This window comes from Zonotrichia albicollis, chromosome 4 (assembly GCF_047830755.1).
Source record: "Zonotrichia albicollis isolate bZonAlb1 chromosome 4, bZonAlb1.hap1, whole genome shotgun sequence".
NCBI classification, from domain to species: domain Eukaryota; kingdom Metazoa; phylum Chordata; class Aves; order Passeriformes; family Passerellidae; genus Zonotrichia; species Zonotrichia albicollis.
In genome coordinates, this window is record NC_133822.1 from 19,930,249 (window position 1) to 19,951,494 (window position 21,246).

Here is a 21,246-nt window from a genome sequence, read left to right on the forward strand (position 1 = left end):
ACTGGTGTAAATCCTCCTTGTATGGTAAGCATCCAAATCAACCAGAATTAAATACTCAGGTAAGAGATAATACCCATCTCAAGTGCTCCCCAGGACAGAAAAAGGCTCTCCTGGGCTGGTTGACAGTCACTCATCCAGACAAGATTATGGGATTCCCTGATGTGTGCCATTACTTAGAAATGCACAGCCAAGCCCAGCTTCCCCTACATTTGCATACTCCAAAGTCTTTGGGTGCAGCTCTGACTAACCTACACCAAGCTAATCTTTTAGGTAACCTTCCTCACTTCTATCCCACTGTGATCACATTTCTTGGTGTCCTCATGCCCAGTTCAGTTCCAGGTGATCAAAGAAGCTTTTTGTGAGGCTCTTTCCTTCACAGTGACCTCGGCCCATGTCAATGGCTGTGATGGAGGGACACCAGTCTGCACTGGGGGACACCTCTGGGTATCTTGAGATGCCTACATCTGACAGCAGTCTTGGAAAAGGGACATTTTAGTCCCCCAAAAATGCAGAAATTGTTGAAAAAGGGATTAAGCACAGGAGCAGTCCACAGGAATGCATTGTTTTTAAAACTCCCTCTGCTGCTTCAGACCATGCTGGCCGCTCTCAAAGACATTTTGATGTTCAGATGTAACCATCTAAATTAACCTAAATAAACTAAAAATATTAATGTTGCATCCATCTCAAATGAGTGGCGCTCTGCTCATACAGGATAAAGATACCTGAAATGGTACCAGATAAAAAAAAGGGCAAGTTGTTTGTGGTGATCAGATGTGGCCTTCTCCTGTACCAAACCTTGCCACCACTGCTGCAAAGAGAGGCCAGAGGGGTGGTCTGATCTCTGGACCTTCAGGATGACCTTCACAGGGGCTCTGGCGCACTGTAACTTGAGGTATGAAGATATGGGTGCTCATATCCAGAAATAATTCTTTTTATGTCAAGTGTAAGGGAAGGGAAGATGTGCCTGCCCTGTCAGGAGCAGAGTTAAATCCCCCTGGAACTCATCCTTCCACCCACAAGAAAGATGTGACCCTGGTCTTTTTGAGAGCCTATTTCACTGGAGATAAAATGGTGACAGAAACAAGTACCAAGGGAGGAATGTAGCCTGGGGGCAGCACTCCACTCTTGGAGGGGTAGGATAGAACAGGTTCAGATCCTGTGGGTAGGAAAGGCTCAGAAACATGCAATGGATTCTGACTCTGCCTGAAATCTCTCTGGCACTCTCAGATCTCTGTTGTGCAGAGGAGACAACACCCAGAATGGACTATGATTTGGGAAGAAAGCCCATTTGTTCACTGGGGACACAGACAATACAGAGAGAGTCCCAGTGAGGTGAGACAGAGTGGGGATGAAGGACAGTCCCAGACTCTGTGCTGGTCAGGCCAGACTGGGAGATGTGAATGGACCTCAGGCTAATCGATTGCCTCTCCACAAAGAAACCTCTATCCAGGGCTGAACAGCCTGCAGACACCTTCAAACAGAGCAGGAGGACTGCACTTTGAAGTCCCCAGGGGAGGAGGGCCATCTTGGCTCTTGCGCACATCCTACGCAGGCGGCTTCCCTTGATGTGCCTGGCACGGCCACCATAAATGTCCCTACACCCAGCAGCCAGCCTGTGTCCCTGCTCCTGGCACCTCTGAGCTCACCACACACTGACACACTGCTTCTGCAGTCCCACCAATTCCCCTGGCCATTGCTCCCACGCCCACAGGCAGCTTCCATTCAATATCTGGCTGCTGCAATCCACTCCCCTATCTCCCAATGAAGACTGATTTGGTGGGCATGTCAGGCCCAAAAGAAGAAGCCAGCAAGGAGAAGGAGATGTGTGGCATACAGTCACAGAACAGCCAAGGCAGCCTGGACTCCAACAGGGAGGATGATGGAGAGTCTCTCATCCTGACCCTCATGCTCTACAACGTGAGGAAGACCGAGCTCTCCAAGGCAGCCAAAGTCTTTGAGGTACAGACCTCAATAGCTCTTTCCTTTCCTGCACCCCCTCTTCTGTCTCTACTGCCTTCATGTCTCACATCTCTCCCTCTCTCACCCTTCTCCTGCTCCTGCCTTACACCTCATGCTGCCTTCCCCCTTTCCCCCATCCTGGTTTGGCTCCAGCTGCTCAGAGGTGAGCTGGTCTCATGGAGGAGAGGGAGAGGGCTCTGGAGCGGGGAGAACCTGAGCACAGTCTTTTAGAAGAATCACCATTTCATGGAAGGGCTGCTTATAGCAGATACAAATCAGTTGTTTCTTGCTAGCAGTTGTGGTGGCCGGCATTTCAAGCACTCAGACTGTGGGGATGTTAGGAGCCAGTGAATTTTCTCTGCATATTTGGCAGGAGATACAAAGGCTATGAGAGCTGTGAACCACACAGGCATTATGTAGTCTGGACAATTGAAGTGCCCCTACCAGGTGCTCACTCTTATCTGGGAGAATTAATAACTCCAAATAAAAGTATTTTGCTTGTTACTTATTTCTCACCATTATTTAATGATTATGGTGCTATTATACATCAATAGATCTGCTTTCATTCTGGCAGGGTTTTAAGTTACCCAGCCACTCATTTGCTATTTCTGCACAGATGAAATTCTACAGTCAACAGTATCTCATCTTTCATCTCCTTCTTTCTCTCTCCAATGCAATAGTGTTCAATCTTTAGCTCTGTCTGTATTTTAGCTCTTTGTAAACCAGTTGTTATTGGACTTCATTGCCTAACATGTTCTTCTAGTTAATCCCTCTTTTAGTCACCTTTTAAAGACATTGTAGAAATGTATATAGACTTACCTGGATTTTCAGTCTTTGGAGAAGCTTCATCATATGAACACTTGGCTCTTGCAGATGTTTGAAACTCAAATCTATCACTTTGAAACCCGTCAAGCCAAAAAGCCCAAGAACTCTGTGGATGATCTTGACATTTTTGTTGAATGTGAAGTTCACAGTGCTGATGTTGGTATCCTTGTCACCTCCTTAAAGAGAGTAGCAAAGGATGTGAAAACCAGCCGAGAAGACAAAGGTAAGACATGTATGCATCTCTTAGTGCAGTTATTTTAGAGTAACTTTTTTTAGTTTTAGCTTCAGCTTCATAATAGTAATTCAATTTGTCTGGAAAGCCAGTGAGTGTGCATTTATTATTTGTCTCTGCATGGCTGCTTTCCATTGCCATTGGTGCAGAAAGGGAGGCACTTCATCACAAGCAGTGGAACTGAGGTGAGAAATGTCCAGCAAAGAGGGAGACGGGAAGGACAGAACAGCAGAACAAAAAGCTGAGGTGAAACTAGAAACTCCTCAATGACGGGAAGATTTTGTGCTGAAAGCTGTGCAGAGAACTGATTGCTTGAAGACAAACACAGAGGCAGAGGGGTATTTTTCCTGTCTGCAGGCAGGAATGGGTGAATAAAGCTCTTAGAGACCTTTGGTACAATCCTGAGGATGGCAGATTAGGAGGCTGAGGATGCAGCTCACATGCCAAGTTCTCTGAGTACAGAATTGCCATGGGGTTCCCCTCTCTTGCCAAGGCCAGACAGATATTCCAGAGCACTTTTAACTTCCACAGTGCTGTTTGGGCACCTTTGGTGTTTTTAGAAATTCTCTGTCAGGCTAACATGAGAGGCAGCCCTCGTCAAGCTGCTCTCAGGATCTGTGGGTACACGGAAAGGGCATCACTCTTATCAGGGAAACTGCAAAGCCAAAGAGGGTTTTGGAGCTGGAGAAGAATTTCTTTAGGATTTCCTTGGGATTTGAGAGGTTTCAGACACACCAGGACTTAGAACTACAATAAAAACTGTTAAAAGAGGGAGTGTTTATGTTTGTTTTTGTAGGCAAGATGTGTATGGGGGCACACTGGGACAGCTGTGGTCAGGTACAGGTTTTGAGGGGATATGGAAATAAATGGCAGGAAAGGTGCCTTGCATGCAGAACCACTGGTACAGCCAGAGAGAAAGGCTCAGAAAAAAGTTCTGGGGGCACATCGGGCATCTGTCAGACTGGAATTTCTTCCTATTTATCACAGAATTGGTTGTAATGCATGAAAATTGCATAATTTCCCCAACATCCCTGGATATTTTTAGATTTTTACTTCTCTAAACTGGATGTTCTTAGATCTAATATAATACAGCAAAAGTTAAATTTACCATTCAATAGAGAGATTTTGACGTCATGTCCAGTATGAGATTAAGGTTTCCCCAAATGGACCTTTCTGAGCTGTAACACAGAAAGTCTGATTACAGCATCAATCTGATTGGAAAGCAATATCAGCTTTGTGTTTTTCCAGCAATTCTTTTTTTAAATTAATTTCTCATAAATGCTGGCATCTAAAATAAAATTATCACATTTTATTTTCATTTTAGTCACTGGAAAACCTTCCCACTTCATGAGAAGGAAGCTGCTTGGAAATGCAGCTAATGAATAATGTTGCTGGAAAAAATAATGAGCCAAAAGGAAAAAACTTTAAAATTCTTCTTCACCTCTTTGGTTTCTAGAAATTTTATAAATATCATGTTTTCTTTTTAAAATTTTGTCGAACTTTTGAAGGTATGAAAATGTAGGACTGCTTTTTAGACAAGAAATATTCTTAAATCCAGAATGCAGAAATAAATTTGTTGTCCTGTGTCAAACAAAAACCCCACCTGATCTAAAAAATATTTTTGTCTTTAAAAATTGTTTCTACTAATTAAAACTGAGAGATTATCACAGCAAGCTAATTTCAGATAATTTTTCATCCAATCTGCCAGTTCGGTCAGGAAGCAAGTCAGCTACTGAAATGTATGACAATTATGGTAACGTATAGATATGAAAATTCTCAGATATTGATGAAAAGAAACTTTGTAATCTTCAGCACAGTTTTTATTTTCGCTCTAAAATTTCTTTGATTCTCTCTCATTTAACTCTTTCTGCTCTCTCTCCAGTGCCCTGGTTCCCCAGAAAAATCCAAGATCTGGACAAGTGTCACCATCTGATCACTAAATATGACCCCAGCTTGGACCATGGTCACCCTGTAAGTTTAACATTACTGTAATTTCATTTTTAAAAGAGAAATTCTCTGTAGGGAGATTATTCAGGGAAACAGGAGTAAAGAAATACTCATGAAAGAAGAGGAAAAAAACCACAGGGGCAGACAAAAGCTCATCTTCAGTGGCATTAGGGACTGCATGTGTCCCTGCAGGAATGGACCACAAAAGGGTTTTACTGTAGCATCTTTATGTGTGCCCTCTTAGCCATGCCCTAAGCACGAACTCCAGGAGAGGGAAAGAAAAATGCACTGTAGAGTCCTGCTCTAGTGATGATAGTGAGGCAAAGTACTGGGAACAAACAAACAAACCAACAAACAAACATTCTAACACTTATTGGTCATCAAAGTTTCCCAGCTTTAGTGCAGGTCAGATGTGAGTTAGGCACAGACACAAAAGGGACCCCAAAAGACCATTTGTCACAAGTCAGGTCACAGAAGCATTTTATTCTGTCAAGCATCACATAGAAGCAATCCATGGAAAGGACAGAAAGAAGAGATATTTTTCACTGAGAAATGTAGTGAAGATGTAGATGTGTGGCAACAGAATCTACAAGGAAGATTTTGTCATTCTCTTCTCTACATGTCTGAATTCTATTTAGTCCCTTTCATTAACCTACACCAGGTTTTGTTGTGAGGCATGTACAGTCTTGTGTAATATGAAATGGACCTTTCCAAGTCTGTAAGTCTATCTTCTATTTTTGAGAATCACTTATTCAATATAACGCTCTAAGAGAGCTTCATGTCCTCCTTAACCGGAACATCTTTCATTTTCCTTATTTCTTTCTGGTACAAACAGTCCAAGTGTTTGTAATTTTCCTGAGCTAGCTCTTAGGCTGTTTCTCATTAGGCAAATGAACACACATAGGGCGTTCTTTGAACTGGACCGAGTTCCCCTCATCCTTTGCCAAATAGAAGGTGTGAGCACTGGAGAGGTTGAGACAAAGCAGCAGTGGTGCTGAGTCAATGAAGGATTGAGTGGGGATAAATCTACATTGCAGAATGTAGTGCAGTTTAGAAATACCTAACAAGTTAAAAACAAGTTACCTCAGGCACTGAGCATCACTTGTCTGTGGCAGGACAGAGCACAGTGTGGGCTGATTTACCAGGCTCAGAAATGGAGAGGCTGGAGGAAAGCACAAAAGAAGCTGATGCACAGGGAGCTCAGATTTTGCAAACACATTTCCTACCAAATGGACAGCTTGGGTTGTTTCTCTCCACACCTACAGTTTGTTCTTTGCTGGCCCAAACAATCCAACTGGCATCACTGTGACACCAATTTCTGGGCTACCCTGTCACTGGCTGCCCAGAGGGTGGATACAGGGACAAAGCTGGGATGTCACAGCATCTGTGTGAGTCTGCCCCAACAGCTTGTCCTGTGTTTTGCATGGACTTGTTACAGCCACTGACAAGCACCTGAATGAACACATTACCCACAACACATGACAAAATAAACATGCTCTCAGGATCCAGCCCTTCCCTCAGATTCAGGCATGCAGCACTCATTAACTGCAGGGTTGCTGGTATTATTGCTACACTAAAAATTATGTGAATAAACCCAAGGGACAAATTTGGCTTGCAGTACACAAAGTGGTTCCAGTAAATGCTGAATATTTTAGAATAATAAATATTTGTACAGTGATGCTGATCAACGCTGTTTTAGGATTTATATTAGCACACAGCCCCAGATTTAAGTTTTAATTCCTAGTACGAAAGACGTAAAATTAAAAGGAATATGATTCCATGTTTGCCTGCACATTCAATATCTGGCAAAGACTGCTTGAAGTTTTAATTCTAGTAAACACAGAAGGAGCAGAAAGAAAACTGGTATTCAGTAGGTAAACCTCCCCTTTAATCAGATATCACTGAGTCTGTCCTTATCACAACATAATAAAAAAATGGGCAGGAGAACTGGGTGGGGATCCTGCACTTCCCACAGACCCAGTGGTGGTTCTGATGGTTTCTACTTATGCCCACAGATCTCTCATGATGTAAAACGTTTTTTCCTGATTCTTTTCTAACCCAGGGATACTCTGACCTGGAGTACAGCAAGCGGAGAGCATTCTTTGCTGACCTGGCCTTTAATTACAGAGAGTAAGTACAAAGGGAAAGTGCAATGGCTCACACTGTCAGACTGCATGTCCAAAACATGTCAGAGATGTCATATTTTGTCCATGGATCAGTGGGGCCACTGATTGATGTTGTTTGAGACAACAAAATTCAGCCACCAAAGCTTTCTCTCCCTATGGAATAGATTTTCGTGATGACGCAGTAAATACATTTTAAGACAAAAATTTTAAGATTGTATTCACATATCCCAATCCAGTGCTGGATTTTGTTTTAGCAGAAGTGATTGCAATATTATTTATTTCAATTTTCAAGTTCCTTTTAGGACTTGGTCCTGAGCTGAGGCTGATGTTTTTCAAGGAAATTTCAGGAACGATATTTACAAACATATTTTTGATGGTGGAAAGTGATTTACTATTTTTTGTTATTTGCTTTTTTAAATGTCTCTGTCTATGCACACTAATAACACGAAAAGCTCTCAGTTCTCATGCAAGTGATGGAAAATGTTTCTACCTTTATGTCAGCAGAACTACACTGCTTTCTGATGGAGTTAATCAAAGGTATAGGTACAACCAGTCGTGGATTTTCAGCCTCATGGTGTCCAAGAACTGGTGGAGGCAAAAAAAAAGCTTGGAAACGGAACTTGAAATCTTAAAACATGTCATATTTCTTCTCTTCATTACAGAGGAGACCCTTTACCTCACATTGAGTACACAGCACAGGAAACAGCAACTTGGTGAGTTTGGTACTTATGATCCAACTGCTGGGCCATTCCACAGCAGTCCCAGGAAAGACTGGCAATGTGACACAGCTAAAACCTTTTAAAATGTTCTTCATCCACCCCACATTTGACTCTTTGGTTAAATGTCATCTTTTGGTCATTTGTTTTGCAGAAAGCCATTCTCAGGGCTGTTCTTAACTATTCACTTACTAGAGCAAAAGGCATTTTTCTGACTGTCTCCCTGCCTGAAGATCCCATCGGGATATCAGAAGCCAGAAAACATCTGGGACCTATAGAATAACTGCTTCTGACTGACCTCTAATTCACCATAGCTATGGTGCTGGCAGAAAGATCACATTTTCAAACTCATTGTCAGGAGAAAATGCCCACTCATAGGACAGAAATTCACTAAGAGGACATGGCTAATTCAATGTTCACAGGACAGAGGAGCCTTGCTTGCTCTCCTTCAAGTATTCCTTGCTTTTAACATGAATATGTATCGTTTTCCAAACTTAAGGTAGAGGAAATTTTGAAATACCTTTCTAATACACATTATTTACATTGTAAAAGGGCCTTAGATAACATAGAGATATCATATGAAATTATAGCAAGTTACTCTTACAAGGGTGCAGCCTTTTATCACTGGGGCTTTGTTTCTCCTGAAGGTCTACCTCAAAAGAAAAAAAAAGCCCAAAACACAACCAATGAATGAACCAAAATATTCAATTAAAAGCATTTTTTTCAAAATTATGTGAAATATGTGGCAGATTTGAAAGGGAGCAGAGCTCTTATTTCAAATCCCGTTTCCACTTTTTTGCCACTAACCCTAAGATGTATCAGTAAGCAGCAGTAATTCCACATTTGTATGATACTACAAAGCATTAATATGTCCAAAAGTCTCAAGTAAGAGCAGAGTCCTGAGATTGTGCAAGGTGCCACATGTGCACACAAGAGAGAGTCTTTGTTCAGAAATTTAAATGGAAAGAAAGACTAAAGGTGGGGGAAAGGAAGAATGAAGACCACATTTTCTACTGCGCAACAGAAAGCCCTAGAACTTGAGTAATTTGCCATAAAATCAGATGCAAAGTTTATTCCAATGCCAGGACTTAAATCCATAGAACTAGATGTCTCATGCCAGAACCTCTCTGGTATCTCATCTCTTTCTATGCTTTATTTTAAGTAAAATCTACTTTGCCACAGAAAGCCACAAGCACATAAAAACCTTGCATCCAGCTCATCCAGGAGGACATGCTTTTATTAAGCTCAAGTAGGTTTTTATAGCATCTTTCAATAGTCAAAGATTGATGGTCAGTGTCATGCTCATGATTACTACCACCAGCCAACAATCTTGGCATGGGATGGCGTGTGGGAATGTCGTATTTAAGAAAATTTAATTCTGTGTTCCTTCCTGTTTTTCTCTTTTATTGCCAACCTTCATCATTCCAGCTCTTCTCCACCTCGAATTAGACCCATAGTGGCAACAGAATAGACTTTTAAAGGAGTGTGTGCCCATTTCCTTAAACAGCAATCCAGGTTGCGTTGTTATGTGAAGCTGTTCCCAAAATTAGCCTTCCCAATGGTTATCACAGCCCCCGAGGCTTTGCCCTGAGGTCAGCTGCATTACAGCACAGCTTAATCAGGCCGTGCCATTGCAGGGGAAATTTGTAGCACAAACTAAACTAAATTCCCTTGGTTTACTCTGAGGAGCTGCTGGATGCCTTCCGTTTGCAGCCATGTGGTTATAAAAATGAAAACCAAGGCAGTGAAGAAATACGACTGTCAGAACACAGAGGGCACAGATGATCTGGGCTTTTGTTTTCAAAGCAACTTCTTGGAAGGCCCTGAAACTAAGCAGTCAGAGATGCCATATGGGTAAAAGCTGTGTAAGAAAAATGGAGAATTCAGGAGAAAATGATGGGGAAGCACCTGTAACATTTCATAATGAAGCTGAATAGTACCACTTTTTTTTCCCCTGAAAAATAAGGAAAATTATGTAAAATTAGGGTATTATCTTTAAAGTCTTTCTAGCTTCTGGCTCCATCTTTTGTTAGGATGCCCCTTTCTAGAGTGTTTCATAAAGTTTGCTTCTAGCAGTTCTTTCATGCCTGCTCCTCTCTTGGCTTTGGAGAGATTACTCAGATTATTGTTTTAGAGGAGCACTGAGCTTTGGATAATCCATTCCTGGGACTGCCTGCATTTCTGTGGTAGCCAATGTTTGGGCACACAGCAGAACGACACTTGGATAAAAGAGACCAGATGTGCACAAGTGTAAACAGGGCTGCTCTCTCTGGGCTCCAGCCTGGGCATGAACCCTGCGCTGGTTCAAATCCCACACAGCCCCATGAAGCCAGGAGCATCCCATGAGGAAACAAGCCAGGGCAACACTTGAACTCCAGTCCTCCTCATTTTTTCCTAATTCCTCCATGGAGATGGCCCAGTCTCCTGTGGCTTTTGCAATAGTGACAGCAGCCACTGTTTCCCTCTGTTCTTTCAACTTTTTTTTTCCTCCTAAGGTTTTCCTCCCCCGCTTCATTCTGGTTCATTATTGCTCCCACACTGTGTAAGACATTTGTACCAATAAAGAGCCATTACCAGGGACTGGCTATCACCTCCATAGCAACAACAGCATCACAAAAAGGAGAATAATCATAATAATAGTAATGGTTAAAAAAAATTACAAAACCAATGAAAGGTCATTTCCTGCACCCAGCATTTCCAAGAATGATCTCAATTTTCATAAAACAATGTTTATAAAGTTGTTGAGACCCTAGGGCCATGTCTGAACAAAAATAACCATTTCTATAAGGTTCTTTGCCATCCTATTACTACTTGCTTATTTTGCAACAGCTAAATATATTCCAAACCACTACTCTAAATCCAAGTACCATCAAGTTTGAGAAGCTTAAAGCCTGTGCCCAGGTTACATATATTATTTTCAGCTGGTCTCTTTTTATATAGTGGGATAAATGCTTCAAGAAAGCTGGCATATATTTCAAATACATATCCTGTGCCAGGCATTTGGAACTGCAAAAATACAAACCTCTTCACCTGTGCAGATATTACACTTCAGTATCAGAAAAGGTGCTTTTCCCAGAGACTTTTAAGAGGCAAATCTAAGCTACGCTTCGGAGTGGAAAAGGAGGGACCAGCATGTCAAGTTGTACCCAAACACAGAAAGGAGGGGAATACCTGATTTATTCCTTTTCTAAACTGAGAGACAGGGTATCCCAGATTCAGGTCTCTTCCTGGGATTTCCCTGGTGCCTCCCAGACACTCAGTAAGATGCCTAATCAAGAAACACTTCTGCATCATGATTACAGTTCTGTAATATTAAAGGACACCTTCTGAAGGAAAAGTGAAACAAAAAGAGCTTATAGTTTGCTACATCCAGCCAGGACCAGCTTTCAAACAACCAGCTGTCCCAAGCTCACATTTTTAGACCATGACCCCCATGCCAGGGCATTACCTCTCTCTGTGGATGGCACAGGTAAGAACTGCTCTATTGAGGTGTCTCACTCTGTCCAGTTTTGATTTTCAGGAGAGAAGTCTACAGGAAGCTGAGGAGCCTTTACCCCACCCATGCCTGCACCCAGTACCTGGATGCTTTCCAGCAGCTGGAGAAGCACTGTGGCTACAGAGAGGACAACATCCCTCAGCTTCAGGACGTCTCCAGATTTTTAAAAGGTCAGTCATCACAAACCATGGTTTATTCTAGGGTTCCCTGCACGTATTTGTGCACCACAAACCATTTCCTAGGAGACAAGCTGGTGAGCAGAGCTGATGAGCTCCAGCACAGGGCACTCATTCCAGTCACATGGAATGAAACCCAGCTGGAGGTTTGTGTGTGTTCTGTGAGAGGCAGCAGCTGGGGTGGCACTACCCAACTAATCCCTGTACCAGCAGCACTGCGGTCGCAGCAGACACTGCTCAGCACTGTGGGAATCCACAGCATCAGAGGGTTTTGGGAAAGCTGCAGAAGGCAGGCCTCAGAGACAGCAGAGCTGTGATTAGAGCTATGCAGTAGCCATGAGATAGGTCAGCAGAAAAATTATTTAAAAAGTAGAAAAACAAGGACAAATAGAACAATGGTCTGTGTATTAATGCTTGTCTAGAATAACTCCCTAAGGTACAGAAAAATTTATCTAGCAAGGTATTAAGAAGTTTGAAGGTTAATAATGGAGTTCTGTGCATTGTGTTTTAGGGCTTACAAGCAGGTATTGTATCTGAAATAAGAAAGCAATTTTTTAACCAAAGGTACCTGTGCTTATAGTGGCTGGATGGAACTACTGTCAATATGCTTTTGCTTTGTGTGATTGGTCAAAAAACTTATAAAGTGAATTGTAACATCAAGTTCTTGGTGTGCTGCTTGGGATGTGAGCCGATGGCATCTTCCCATCGTCATAACCATGTAATGAGACCGATGCTGGAAAATAAAACAGCTCAAGGCACGTTCTCAGCAGTCCCATCCCATTTGTGATTTTTACAGATACCACCATCTGGCAATAAGCACGACTTCCACACTGCCTTTTTGTGATTTTGGCTCTGTTTGATGCTCCTATAGCCATGCTGATAGCAAGACCCAAGCACAGGTACTTACCTCTCAAGTATGCTTTGTTCCTGATCCAGCAGGCAGGGCGGGGATGTGTGCTGGAGGAGATGATTTCCAGGAGATCCTGCTGGTCAATCAGCAGCTGCCTTGGAACAACTCTGCTTCCTTCTGCCTCTGTAGCACCATTTGTCGCACCAAACCCTTTGGTGGCTGACAGGAGGGCACAAAGGCAGTGGTGCTGGCCCAAAAAGGCATGAAGAGGCCACCTTAGAAAAAGGACACACAGGTTTGCCAGGCTGACCAGCAAGGAGCAGGAGAGCAAGGGGGCCTGCATTATGAGGCCACAGCCTGCATGGATTCCCAAGGGCAGGTGCTTTGTGTAAACCACCTGATTATCAAGAATTACTAAAGATCTTAAAAGCCTCCTCCTCAATGAAAAGATGTGACAGAGAAAGGACAGCTTATCACCATGATGAAATACGCAATAAAAAAATATGTCTTAACTTTAAATAAATTGTACTTAAATACAACACTCAGAAAATCAAGTGGCCTGCTCCATATAAGAGTAGGGGGTACCCGTTAGCTTAAATAAGCTTTCTGTGTCTGAAGAGTTTTCTAAGACTTTGGCATTTCTCATGAAGATTCAGCTGTTTGATGACAAGGTTTTTATTGCATGTTTACTGTGAGGGAAGGGAGGATTGCCATGTTGCCATGTGAAAAGCATCTTCCATAAACACCCTTGCATCCAGCTGTAGGAAATTTTCTGTGTGGGCATTATGTATTTTCCCATGCATTCTCATTCCTATTCAAGTACACATCTTACTTCCCTCTTATAATAACTGGGCTGAAAAATATTTTTTTCTCTTGAAGTAGTTGATCTCATTTAAGTTACACAATAGCTGACAGCAGGGAGCTCCAGGAACTGTGATTCTGACTTGATTATCACAAATATCCATATCCTTCAAGTGTATCAGGTGATTTCAAAGTGGGAGAATTTAAGATAGTGTGAGACTATGCTGCCATAATCCTATTTGCATTGCTCATGTTAGTTGACAGGATTTGATTGCCTGGAGTCTGCTCACTTCCTTTAGAGGCTCTGGTTCTAAACATTCCCCGTGTCATAAACAAAACAAAACAAACTAAACAGCAACTCTGAAAAGCATGCCAATAATGTTTGGAAATATGTTCTCAGTGAGTTTCAACTCATTTATTATAAACATAAGGTGTCTACTATAAGCTAATTGTATGAACTACCTAGGAATGAGTATCAAGCATTCCAGAGGCATTTTATTCCATACTGAAATGGACAGCTAAGGAAAATGTAGAACTATTCATAGTTCTTGAGGACACTGGTCCTACCCTCATTAAACTGTAGATTAAAACTGGATTACTTTAGCCTACAGGTTGTGCATGAATGAAACAAATTTTTTTTCAGAAGAGCTGTGTTAACAGTTAGACAAAATTAAGAGTGAGGAAACTATTTTAGTCTCATTATGTGAGGCTTTCCATGGATATCTTGACTCTCTTTCCTCTGACAAGGTCATTCAACCATGTAGAATACTTTTCAGAATATCATGAAGATTGACATTATTGCAAGGCCCAAACTCAGTCTGAGTCAGAAGCATCTGCAAGGTTTAAAATCTGACCAAAAGTTTAAGCATGTTGTTAAGGGCATTGACCAAACTCCTCATAAATGCTGTCAGGTTTGGGGCATTGATCAGTTCTCTAGGGAGCTTATTCCAGTGTTTGACCACACTCTCAGAAAATAAATGCTTCTGAATGTCCATTCTGAACCTCCCCTTGTACAGCTTTGAAAATAATAAACCATGGGAGGCAGAGAGAGACAGAGAGAGGAGGAGAACCCAGAAAGAAAGTGATCGTGTTAAAACCAGCCCACACAGACAGATAAACTCCCATCTTCTCTTTATCTTAGCAGTATTTGTGAACACAAGAAAGCAATTACTTTTGATTTGGTATGACATCTGTCTGTTATTACCTACTAGTGAGGCTGGCAACTGTACTTCATAAATATTTCACAATTACTTAAAGGGAATTAAGTAGTTAACAGTGTGATCGCTTGCACAGGGCAAGCGTTTTCCCAAAGGGTTAACTGGATGAACCTAAGCACATCTTTCTTTCTAGGAAAGATGTTTGGATTTAGGCAGTCATTGTGCTCCACAGCTGGAAGAAATTACAGCCAGTGAACTCAAGCAAGCTCACACTACAATGCACAGGCTGCCTGTATACACCAGTTTTTGGGCCAAGAATTAAGAATTAAGCCTTGCAGATCACTTTAGGTCAACTGCTCGAGACCTTCTCTGCAATGCACTTTGATTTCCCAGATCCTTGGGCAGCAGGTCCAACCAGCCACAGCCCCAGTTCTCTGCTGATTTCTGGTTTGGTTGTGCAGTCATGAACCAGGGGTTCAGGTTTTGCAGATATTACCTTCAGCAGATAAATTTTTCCTGGGGCTTTTCAAGGCAACTGGCCAAGTCTGTTCCATCAGCAGACTGTCTGATTCACTGGCCTCTGTGTAAAAGGACATCCCAGGGAACACAAGCTGAGATTTTCATTTTCCCTCCTTCTCCTCCAACATGGATGCTAAAGCTATATAAATTTCCCTAGACTCTTTCATAGTCTTTCCAAAATTGAGTTACTAAAGTATTGGTTTTCATATAATATATTTTTCAGCTAATGTAATTTTCACTCAGAATTCAGCCCAAAGATTCTGAAATTTTCACATTCCTCTGGATTGGACCAGCAAATAGACAAAGGCAGATATGTAATCTCCACAGGTTTATTTTTTTTTAATTGTTTATTTTTGATGCAGAGTTCTGTACTAATTACCTGTGAATTGAGTGGAGCAAAAGAAGACATCTGTGGCAAATGCCCACCACCTAGTCTGTCACAATGTCAGGAAGAAGCACTTCTTGCTGTCCTCTCATTCCTCTATTTCTTCATACATTTTGTCATTTCTTTGAATCTTTTTCTTTTTTTCTTTCTCTGGGTGTTTTGTTTTGTTTTGTAATGGGAGAAGTACTAATAGCCTGACAGAGTAAGACAAGAAATTCTGGAAGAAACATGAAAAAACAAACCAAAACAAATCTCGTAAATGGCTTGGTTTCTGGGTGGGATTTTTTTGTTTGTTTTAAAAAGGAAAAAAAAAAAGGTTATAGGCTTCATGACACAATAGAATATGGAAGAAGAATTGAGAATAAAGCCATTTCTGATTTTTTTTTAAACGCAGTTTTATGCTTTAAAGAAGATGAGATGTCATTTACGGGAGCTGAGAATGAAACACAGATTTTGAATATAGGACTTCAAAAAGATTATCATTGGCTCACTTTGAAAGCGGTGATTTTCAATTTTCTTAGCTTTGCAGACCACCAGCATGTTTCCCATGGACATGCAGAGTGTGTGTTCTATTGGCCACCAGACTGGTTATTTTTTTGGTTATCATCTCTCACAGTCCTTTCACAGTAATGCAGGGTGCTCTGGGGTAACACTGGATGTAGGAGCTGAAATCACAGTGCAAAAGTGTTGCATCCTTCTGTGTCCTGGTCTGTGGACATGTGCAAAGCAAAACACCTTTGGTCACATCACTGGGAGGCTGTGCAGTGGGTTATAGACAAACATAATGGTAAAAAAAAAGCCAAGAAAGAAAAAAAAAGAAAAAACACCAGTGTTGGAATTTCAGGCGTTTTCTTGTTCCAAGGAAAATAATACTCAGGAAATATTTTTGAAGTCTCACTCTGAAGTTTATTATCCTTATCTATTACTCACATGAGGTGTGAATTCTCCCTAACCAGTTGAGAAAGTGCCCTAAAATGGTGTCTGTTAAAGGCCATTCATGTCCTAATTACCCAATAAACAGTTGACATCTATATTATTTATGCTTCTAATCTGATTATGTTCACCCAAACCTCGCAATGTGGACATCTTTCATCCAAATAAAGAAAATCACCCAGATTCATGAAAAAGAAGGAAGAAGAAGGTGAACAACTTGCCTCCATCCTAAAACCTCCATCTTGCCTCATATTTATTTCTATATTCTAAAACCCTAAAATTCAAGTTTTCCACCCTGTGATATTACACACTTCTAGCCAACTACACATGCGTAATCCCAATGCTATCAATCAATTTTGGAAATCTTCTCCACAGCCTCAGGTCAAATGCAGTGTTCTCTTGCGAGTCTGTCCCTTTCAGCACAGGAAGTTTAAAATTCTCAGCATCCAGGGTTCCAACACACCAGGTGCAGGTTCTGTTCTCTGCTTGATTGTAAAGACCATGTGAGACCTCAGATGCACCCCTGTGGTGTGGAACGTAGAGAAAGAATTGTGTATGTGCAAAAATGTGCACTGGGGTGGGCAGTGCTCCCACACCTCATGGCTCTGCTGTGTGACTTCTCACAGGATGGATGGACAGGTGATCCCATGTGGCAGGAACTGCTCTTATACCAGTTCATGCAACAGGGGAACATCAATCATGATAAGCCAAAGTGTGCCCGCTGTGCTTGGTGGAGGGAACTATTCCAACAGAGCAGGAAGGATCCCTGAAACTGCTTAGCTAAAGTAAACCTGCTGTGTGGTTAACCCTAGAAACAGCTTAATTTGGTGTCCCTTCCCTTTGCAGAGAGAACAGGTTTCCAGCTGAGGCCAGCTGCAGGACAGCTGTCTGCCCGTGACTTCCTCGCCAGCCTGGCGTTCCGTGTCTTCCAGTGCACACAGTACATGAGGCATTTCTCCTCTCCCATGCATTCCCCAGAACCGTAAGTTTGATGGCCTGACATAATTCCATCCTTCTGAGTGTGTTGGGGATCATTCTCTTGGGACTGGCTCTGGAGTTCCATCCAGTAGTCTGCAGAATAAAACAATTTGAGAAACTGGTAGCTGGAGAGTTGGAAGGGGAAGTCATGCATGAGAGGGTGTGGTGCTCTGTCTCTTTTGCAAAGCTGTCTGGGGAAAGAAAAGAGTAAAGAATATCTGGTTTAATCTTTTCATCCTGCCTTCAGTTACCATCTGCTGGGGTTTGACTTCCTGCTGTGAAGCTCTCCCAGTAAGTGCTGGCCAGACAGCAGCAATTACATTTCATGAGAAATTACAAGTTCACACAGACGCTTTTGTTGTACACTGGGACAAAACAGGGACCTTCCAGAGATGTTGTGACACAGAAGGTTAGTGCCCATGCCATCCCAAGGAGACAATAGACAGGGGGCAGGAGGGAATGCTCTGATCCTTGCAGAGCCAGGCCAGGTGTAGAGGCAGCACTGTGGAGCAGCCCCCACACCAGCTCCCTTTGGGGTCTGCTGGCTAAAGTCCCTCACAGGGAGTTCATGAGGGGCAGGAAAGGAGGCTTTTAACAAACAACAAGATCACTTATTTTCCAGAGACTGCTGCCACGAGTTGTTGGGTCATGTTCCCATGCTGGCTGACAAGGAGTTTGCCCAGTTCTCACAGGTAAGAACATTTCCTGCTGACCCTTTGACCAGTTGCTCTGGATAGCAGGCCAGAATGCCTTAAATACACACAGCTCACCACGCAAAGCAGTGCTAAGAGTGGATTGTGCCTGAGCCATGGGCTGGCAGCCACCTGGGAGATGCTTCCTCCAAGGGAGTGGCAGCACTGCTCCCTACAGACCCAGTGTGAAAGGAAGGGCAGGCAGAGCTTGTGGGGCTTCTCTGTGGGAGGGCTGTGTCAGTCTGGGTGTCTCTGTGGGGCTGGAGGCTGAGCCCTGCTCCCCTGGCTTCCTCTGCTCCACCACATGAACCTACACAGGTGAGCCTCCGAGCTGGGTCTGTCTCTGGATGTACGTTCTTCTCTTGCAAGCAACTTTAATTGTGTCCATCACCATGCCATTCATCAGAGTTGTTTTTCCCTTTACAACTCACCAGATTCTCACAGCATTGCTCACACTGGTGAGGAGGCTCCAAAAAGCAAACAGAGCTTCTTTGTACAATAAGGGGCTATTTAGTACGAACAATCAGTGTCAGACCCAACTGAACTCAATAACCTCTCATAATTAAAGACTTCAGAACTATGAGTGTTCCTCAAAACCATAGCAGAGGAGGAGAAGACATCTCATTGTTCAGGTTTATCAATCAGTGGCCAGTGGGGAAACTGGGGATAAGATCAGAGGGGCAACATGATGTAGGTCCCAGCATGACCTAGGTCCCTGAAGAAATATCTTTAAAACAAAATCAGTTCACTTCATATGATGTGGTTTCCAGTTTTATCAACTTAAATACATGCCAGTTACAATTTTGATCCTAAATATTGGTTATTAACAGAATCAAAAGTGTAGTACCTTAAGCAGCCTAGTCATCTATAATTTATTCTGGAAGAAACCTATTCAGTTCAGTTCAATACTGGAACTTCAGACACATTAAAAATAAAATACTACAGCAATTTCAAAGCTTTCAATTTTCTTCTTTTCCTATCCGTAGCACAGACTATACAACATCAGATCACATTCAGTGAATTTTCACATTTCACTTTTTTGTCCCCACAAAGTATTTTCACCGTTGAAATTCACCCCATGAAAATTCTTTTTTGCCCCATTCAATATGAGACAATGAATGGTGAGAATACCCTTATTTTGTTTGTTTGTTGCATGATATGGCTCCTCGGATAGCAAAAAAAGAGACATCTAGAGTTTCCTATTGTGAGAATAACATTTAGCAGGGAGCACAGATGAAAGTAAACAGAATCATCCCTGCACAGATCTGGCCTGCTCATAAGGGCTGTCAGAAAGAGTGAGGGACAGAAAGGTAATGGCAAAAACAAAATCCACCCTTGCTGTCCTTCCTTCTCATGCCTCCCTGTAAATTTTTGCCTGGTGTAGATAGCCCAGCATTAAGACAAGAGATGGTTAATTTTACACAGAGAACACTGAGGATTAATCACTCATCTAATGTGGCTCCCAGTGGTATGTAGCTGGGGGCCAGGGAGAGGTAGGCATCCTGGAAGCCATGGAAGGTCATTTTGGGTGACAAAAACAATGAATAGTTCATGCTATTCATGCTAGAAATGATGGGGCCCTCCCCCTTCCCCTCTTTCTCTCCCTTGGGCTGAATAATCACACTGGTGTAACAGTCTGCTTGCTTGCTTGCTTGCTTGCTTTAGGATATTGGACTGGCTTCTCTTGGATCATCTGAAGAGGAGATTGAGAAACTGGCCACAGTAAGTACAGATGGCAGTTTAATATCAGAGGCAAACCCCAAACGATTCCCTGCATATCCCTTGCTGTGCAGGGAAGGCTTTTTGTGCCTCAGATTGACTGCAGAAATGGGAGCATCAGCAGGATTGTCCCCTCTCCTGCACAGGTTAGGAAGGTGCTGGAGCAGGGACTGGAATTCCTCTGGAGGATCCCAGAATGGTGTGATTCCACCTGAGGGAATGCTTACATTTCTTGATTTTATAAGAATATATTTCTTAAGCTAAGGTTTTATAAGTTCAGATACAGGATGGTCTCAACTCACATTCCAGACTCACCTGAAACATTAGATACTCAGTGTGATACCTGTATTTTCTCCTACACGAGGTGCAGAGAACCATCACAATTTGGTTCACCTCACATTCATTAACCCCACCAAATAGGTGAGCACTTAAAAGCAATTTGGGAGCAGGTACTGCCATTCAGTTCTGAGTCACTTCAACCATCAAAACCATTTGTACAGGCCCTTACTGCCATCTTAGCTTGTTCTGAAAGTTGCCGGGAGGCCAGGTGATTTTTTTCTGATAATGGCACCCATTTACCAGTCCTGGTGATTTTTTCAGAGGAGGAGAGGAGCCTTACCCTCACTGAGCTGTGTGAGACTCATTTAGTACAGGTAGGAAATGAGAGGAGAATGTCACTCCTGAAGTTCCTCACCTACTCAGGAAGGAGGTGGTGGCTCACCTAAAATCCATCTGCACATACCCATCCTTGGGTTAAGAATAAGTAAAAACACCATTATTTCTGAAGATTGCTACAAGTGCTGAATACTTGGTGACTTCATCCAGGTCCTGGACTGGTTATGTGAGGAGACAGTGACAGTCCACATTTTCTCTTCCACTGCCTGGGCCTAGAGAGGCTAGAGAGGGATTAAGATCCATGTTTTTGCTAGGGTTAAAAAATGCCAACCCATGCTTTTGCTAGGGTTAAAAAATGCCAGAGAACTTGCATCATTCCCCAGGAGTTGGTGACACTGGGTTAAGGCCTGTGGTTTATAAAGCATTCCTCTGCAAGCACCTCCTCCTGATCCTGAACTGAACAGGCCTAGACAAGGATAAGGTTAAGATCAGAAGAACAAAGGGTCTCATGGCCGAAAGCTTCCTAGCATTATCTATGGTTTGGGGAGGTAGAACAAGGGCACCTTTTAAAAGGCTCCCTGCAGTTCAGGGTGTGTGAGAATACAATTTTGTAAGTGCCATTCAAGTATTCTGAACAGTAAACATATTCTGGATTAACATCCCAATAGACAAATGTTTAACATTTCTGTACCTAATCTAGGCTTACTGCTTGAGCTCCTTTTCTAAAAAGTGAAGATAGAGGAGAACCTGTAGTGTATTCATTATCGTGACATGAAATCTAACATGAATTCTAAGATTAGCTCTCGAAGTCCCAGTCATTCCCTGTTCTTCATAAAGAGAATTTTGGTAACTAGCTTAGAAATTTCTTTAAAGAATCTCAGAATTATTGCTATGGTCTAAAACATTTGTAAGACAAATTTTGAAATGCCATTATTTCATTCAGCCCTGTGACTTCTCTAAACAGGTGGATCCATGCACCAGAGATGAGAAACTGCCAGAGTGCCACTAATACATTTTTTAAATTCTCTTAAAACAGTGATAGCTTGAAAGAACCTCACTATCCAAAATCCAAACACAGGATATCTTAAGAAACACTAAAAAGACTTCCATCTCCTCCCAT

General features: G+C 42.4%; 1 protein-coding gene and 1 long non-coding RNA gene across 7 annotated transcripts in view; one reads left to right on the forward strand and one right to left on the reverse strand.

The window, feature by feature from the left end:
- Positions 1 to 76: 76 nt before the first annotated feature.
- Positions 77 to 21,246, forward strand: part of LOC102071696 (tyrosine 3-monooxygenase) — a 45,184-nt gene continuing 24,014 nt past the window's right edge. For all 6 annotated transcript variants that reach the window (XM_074539016.1, XM_074539017.1, XM_026790903.2 and 3 more), the window contains exons 1-9: positions 77 to 1,959; positions 2,833 to 3,007; positions 4,899 to 4,987; positions 7,026 to 7,093; positions 7,752 to 7,802; positions 11,326 to 11,471; positions 16,969 to 17,104; positions 17,723 to 17,792; positions 19,458 to 19,514. In XM_074539016.1, the coding sequence (XP_074395117.1) occupies positions 1,762 to 1,959; positions 2,833 to 3,007; positions 4,899 to 4,987; positions 7,026 to 7,093; positions 7,752 to 7,802; positions 11,326 to 11,471; positions 16,969 to 17,104; positions 17,723 to 17,792; positions 19,458 to 19,514 (990 nt within the window). In that variant the 5' untranslated portion in view covers positions 77 to 1,761. The remainder of the gene's footprint in view (positions 1,960 to 2,832; positions 3,008 to 4,898; positions 4,988 to 7,025; positions 7,094 to 7,751; positions 7,803 to 11,325; positions 11,472 to 16,968; positions 17,105 to 17,722; positions 17,793 to 19,457; positions 19,515 to 21,246) is intronic.
- Positions 14,741 to 21,246, reverse strand: part of LOC141728760 (uncharacterized) — a 90,041-nt gene continuing 83,535 nt past the window's right edge. Inside the window, exon 6 of the long non-coding RNA XR_012579922.1 lies at positions 14,741 to 17,193. This is a non-coding gene — a long non-coding RNA (uncharacterized LOC141728760). The remainder of the gene's footprint in view (positions 17,194 to 21,246) is intronic.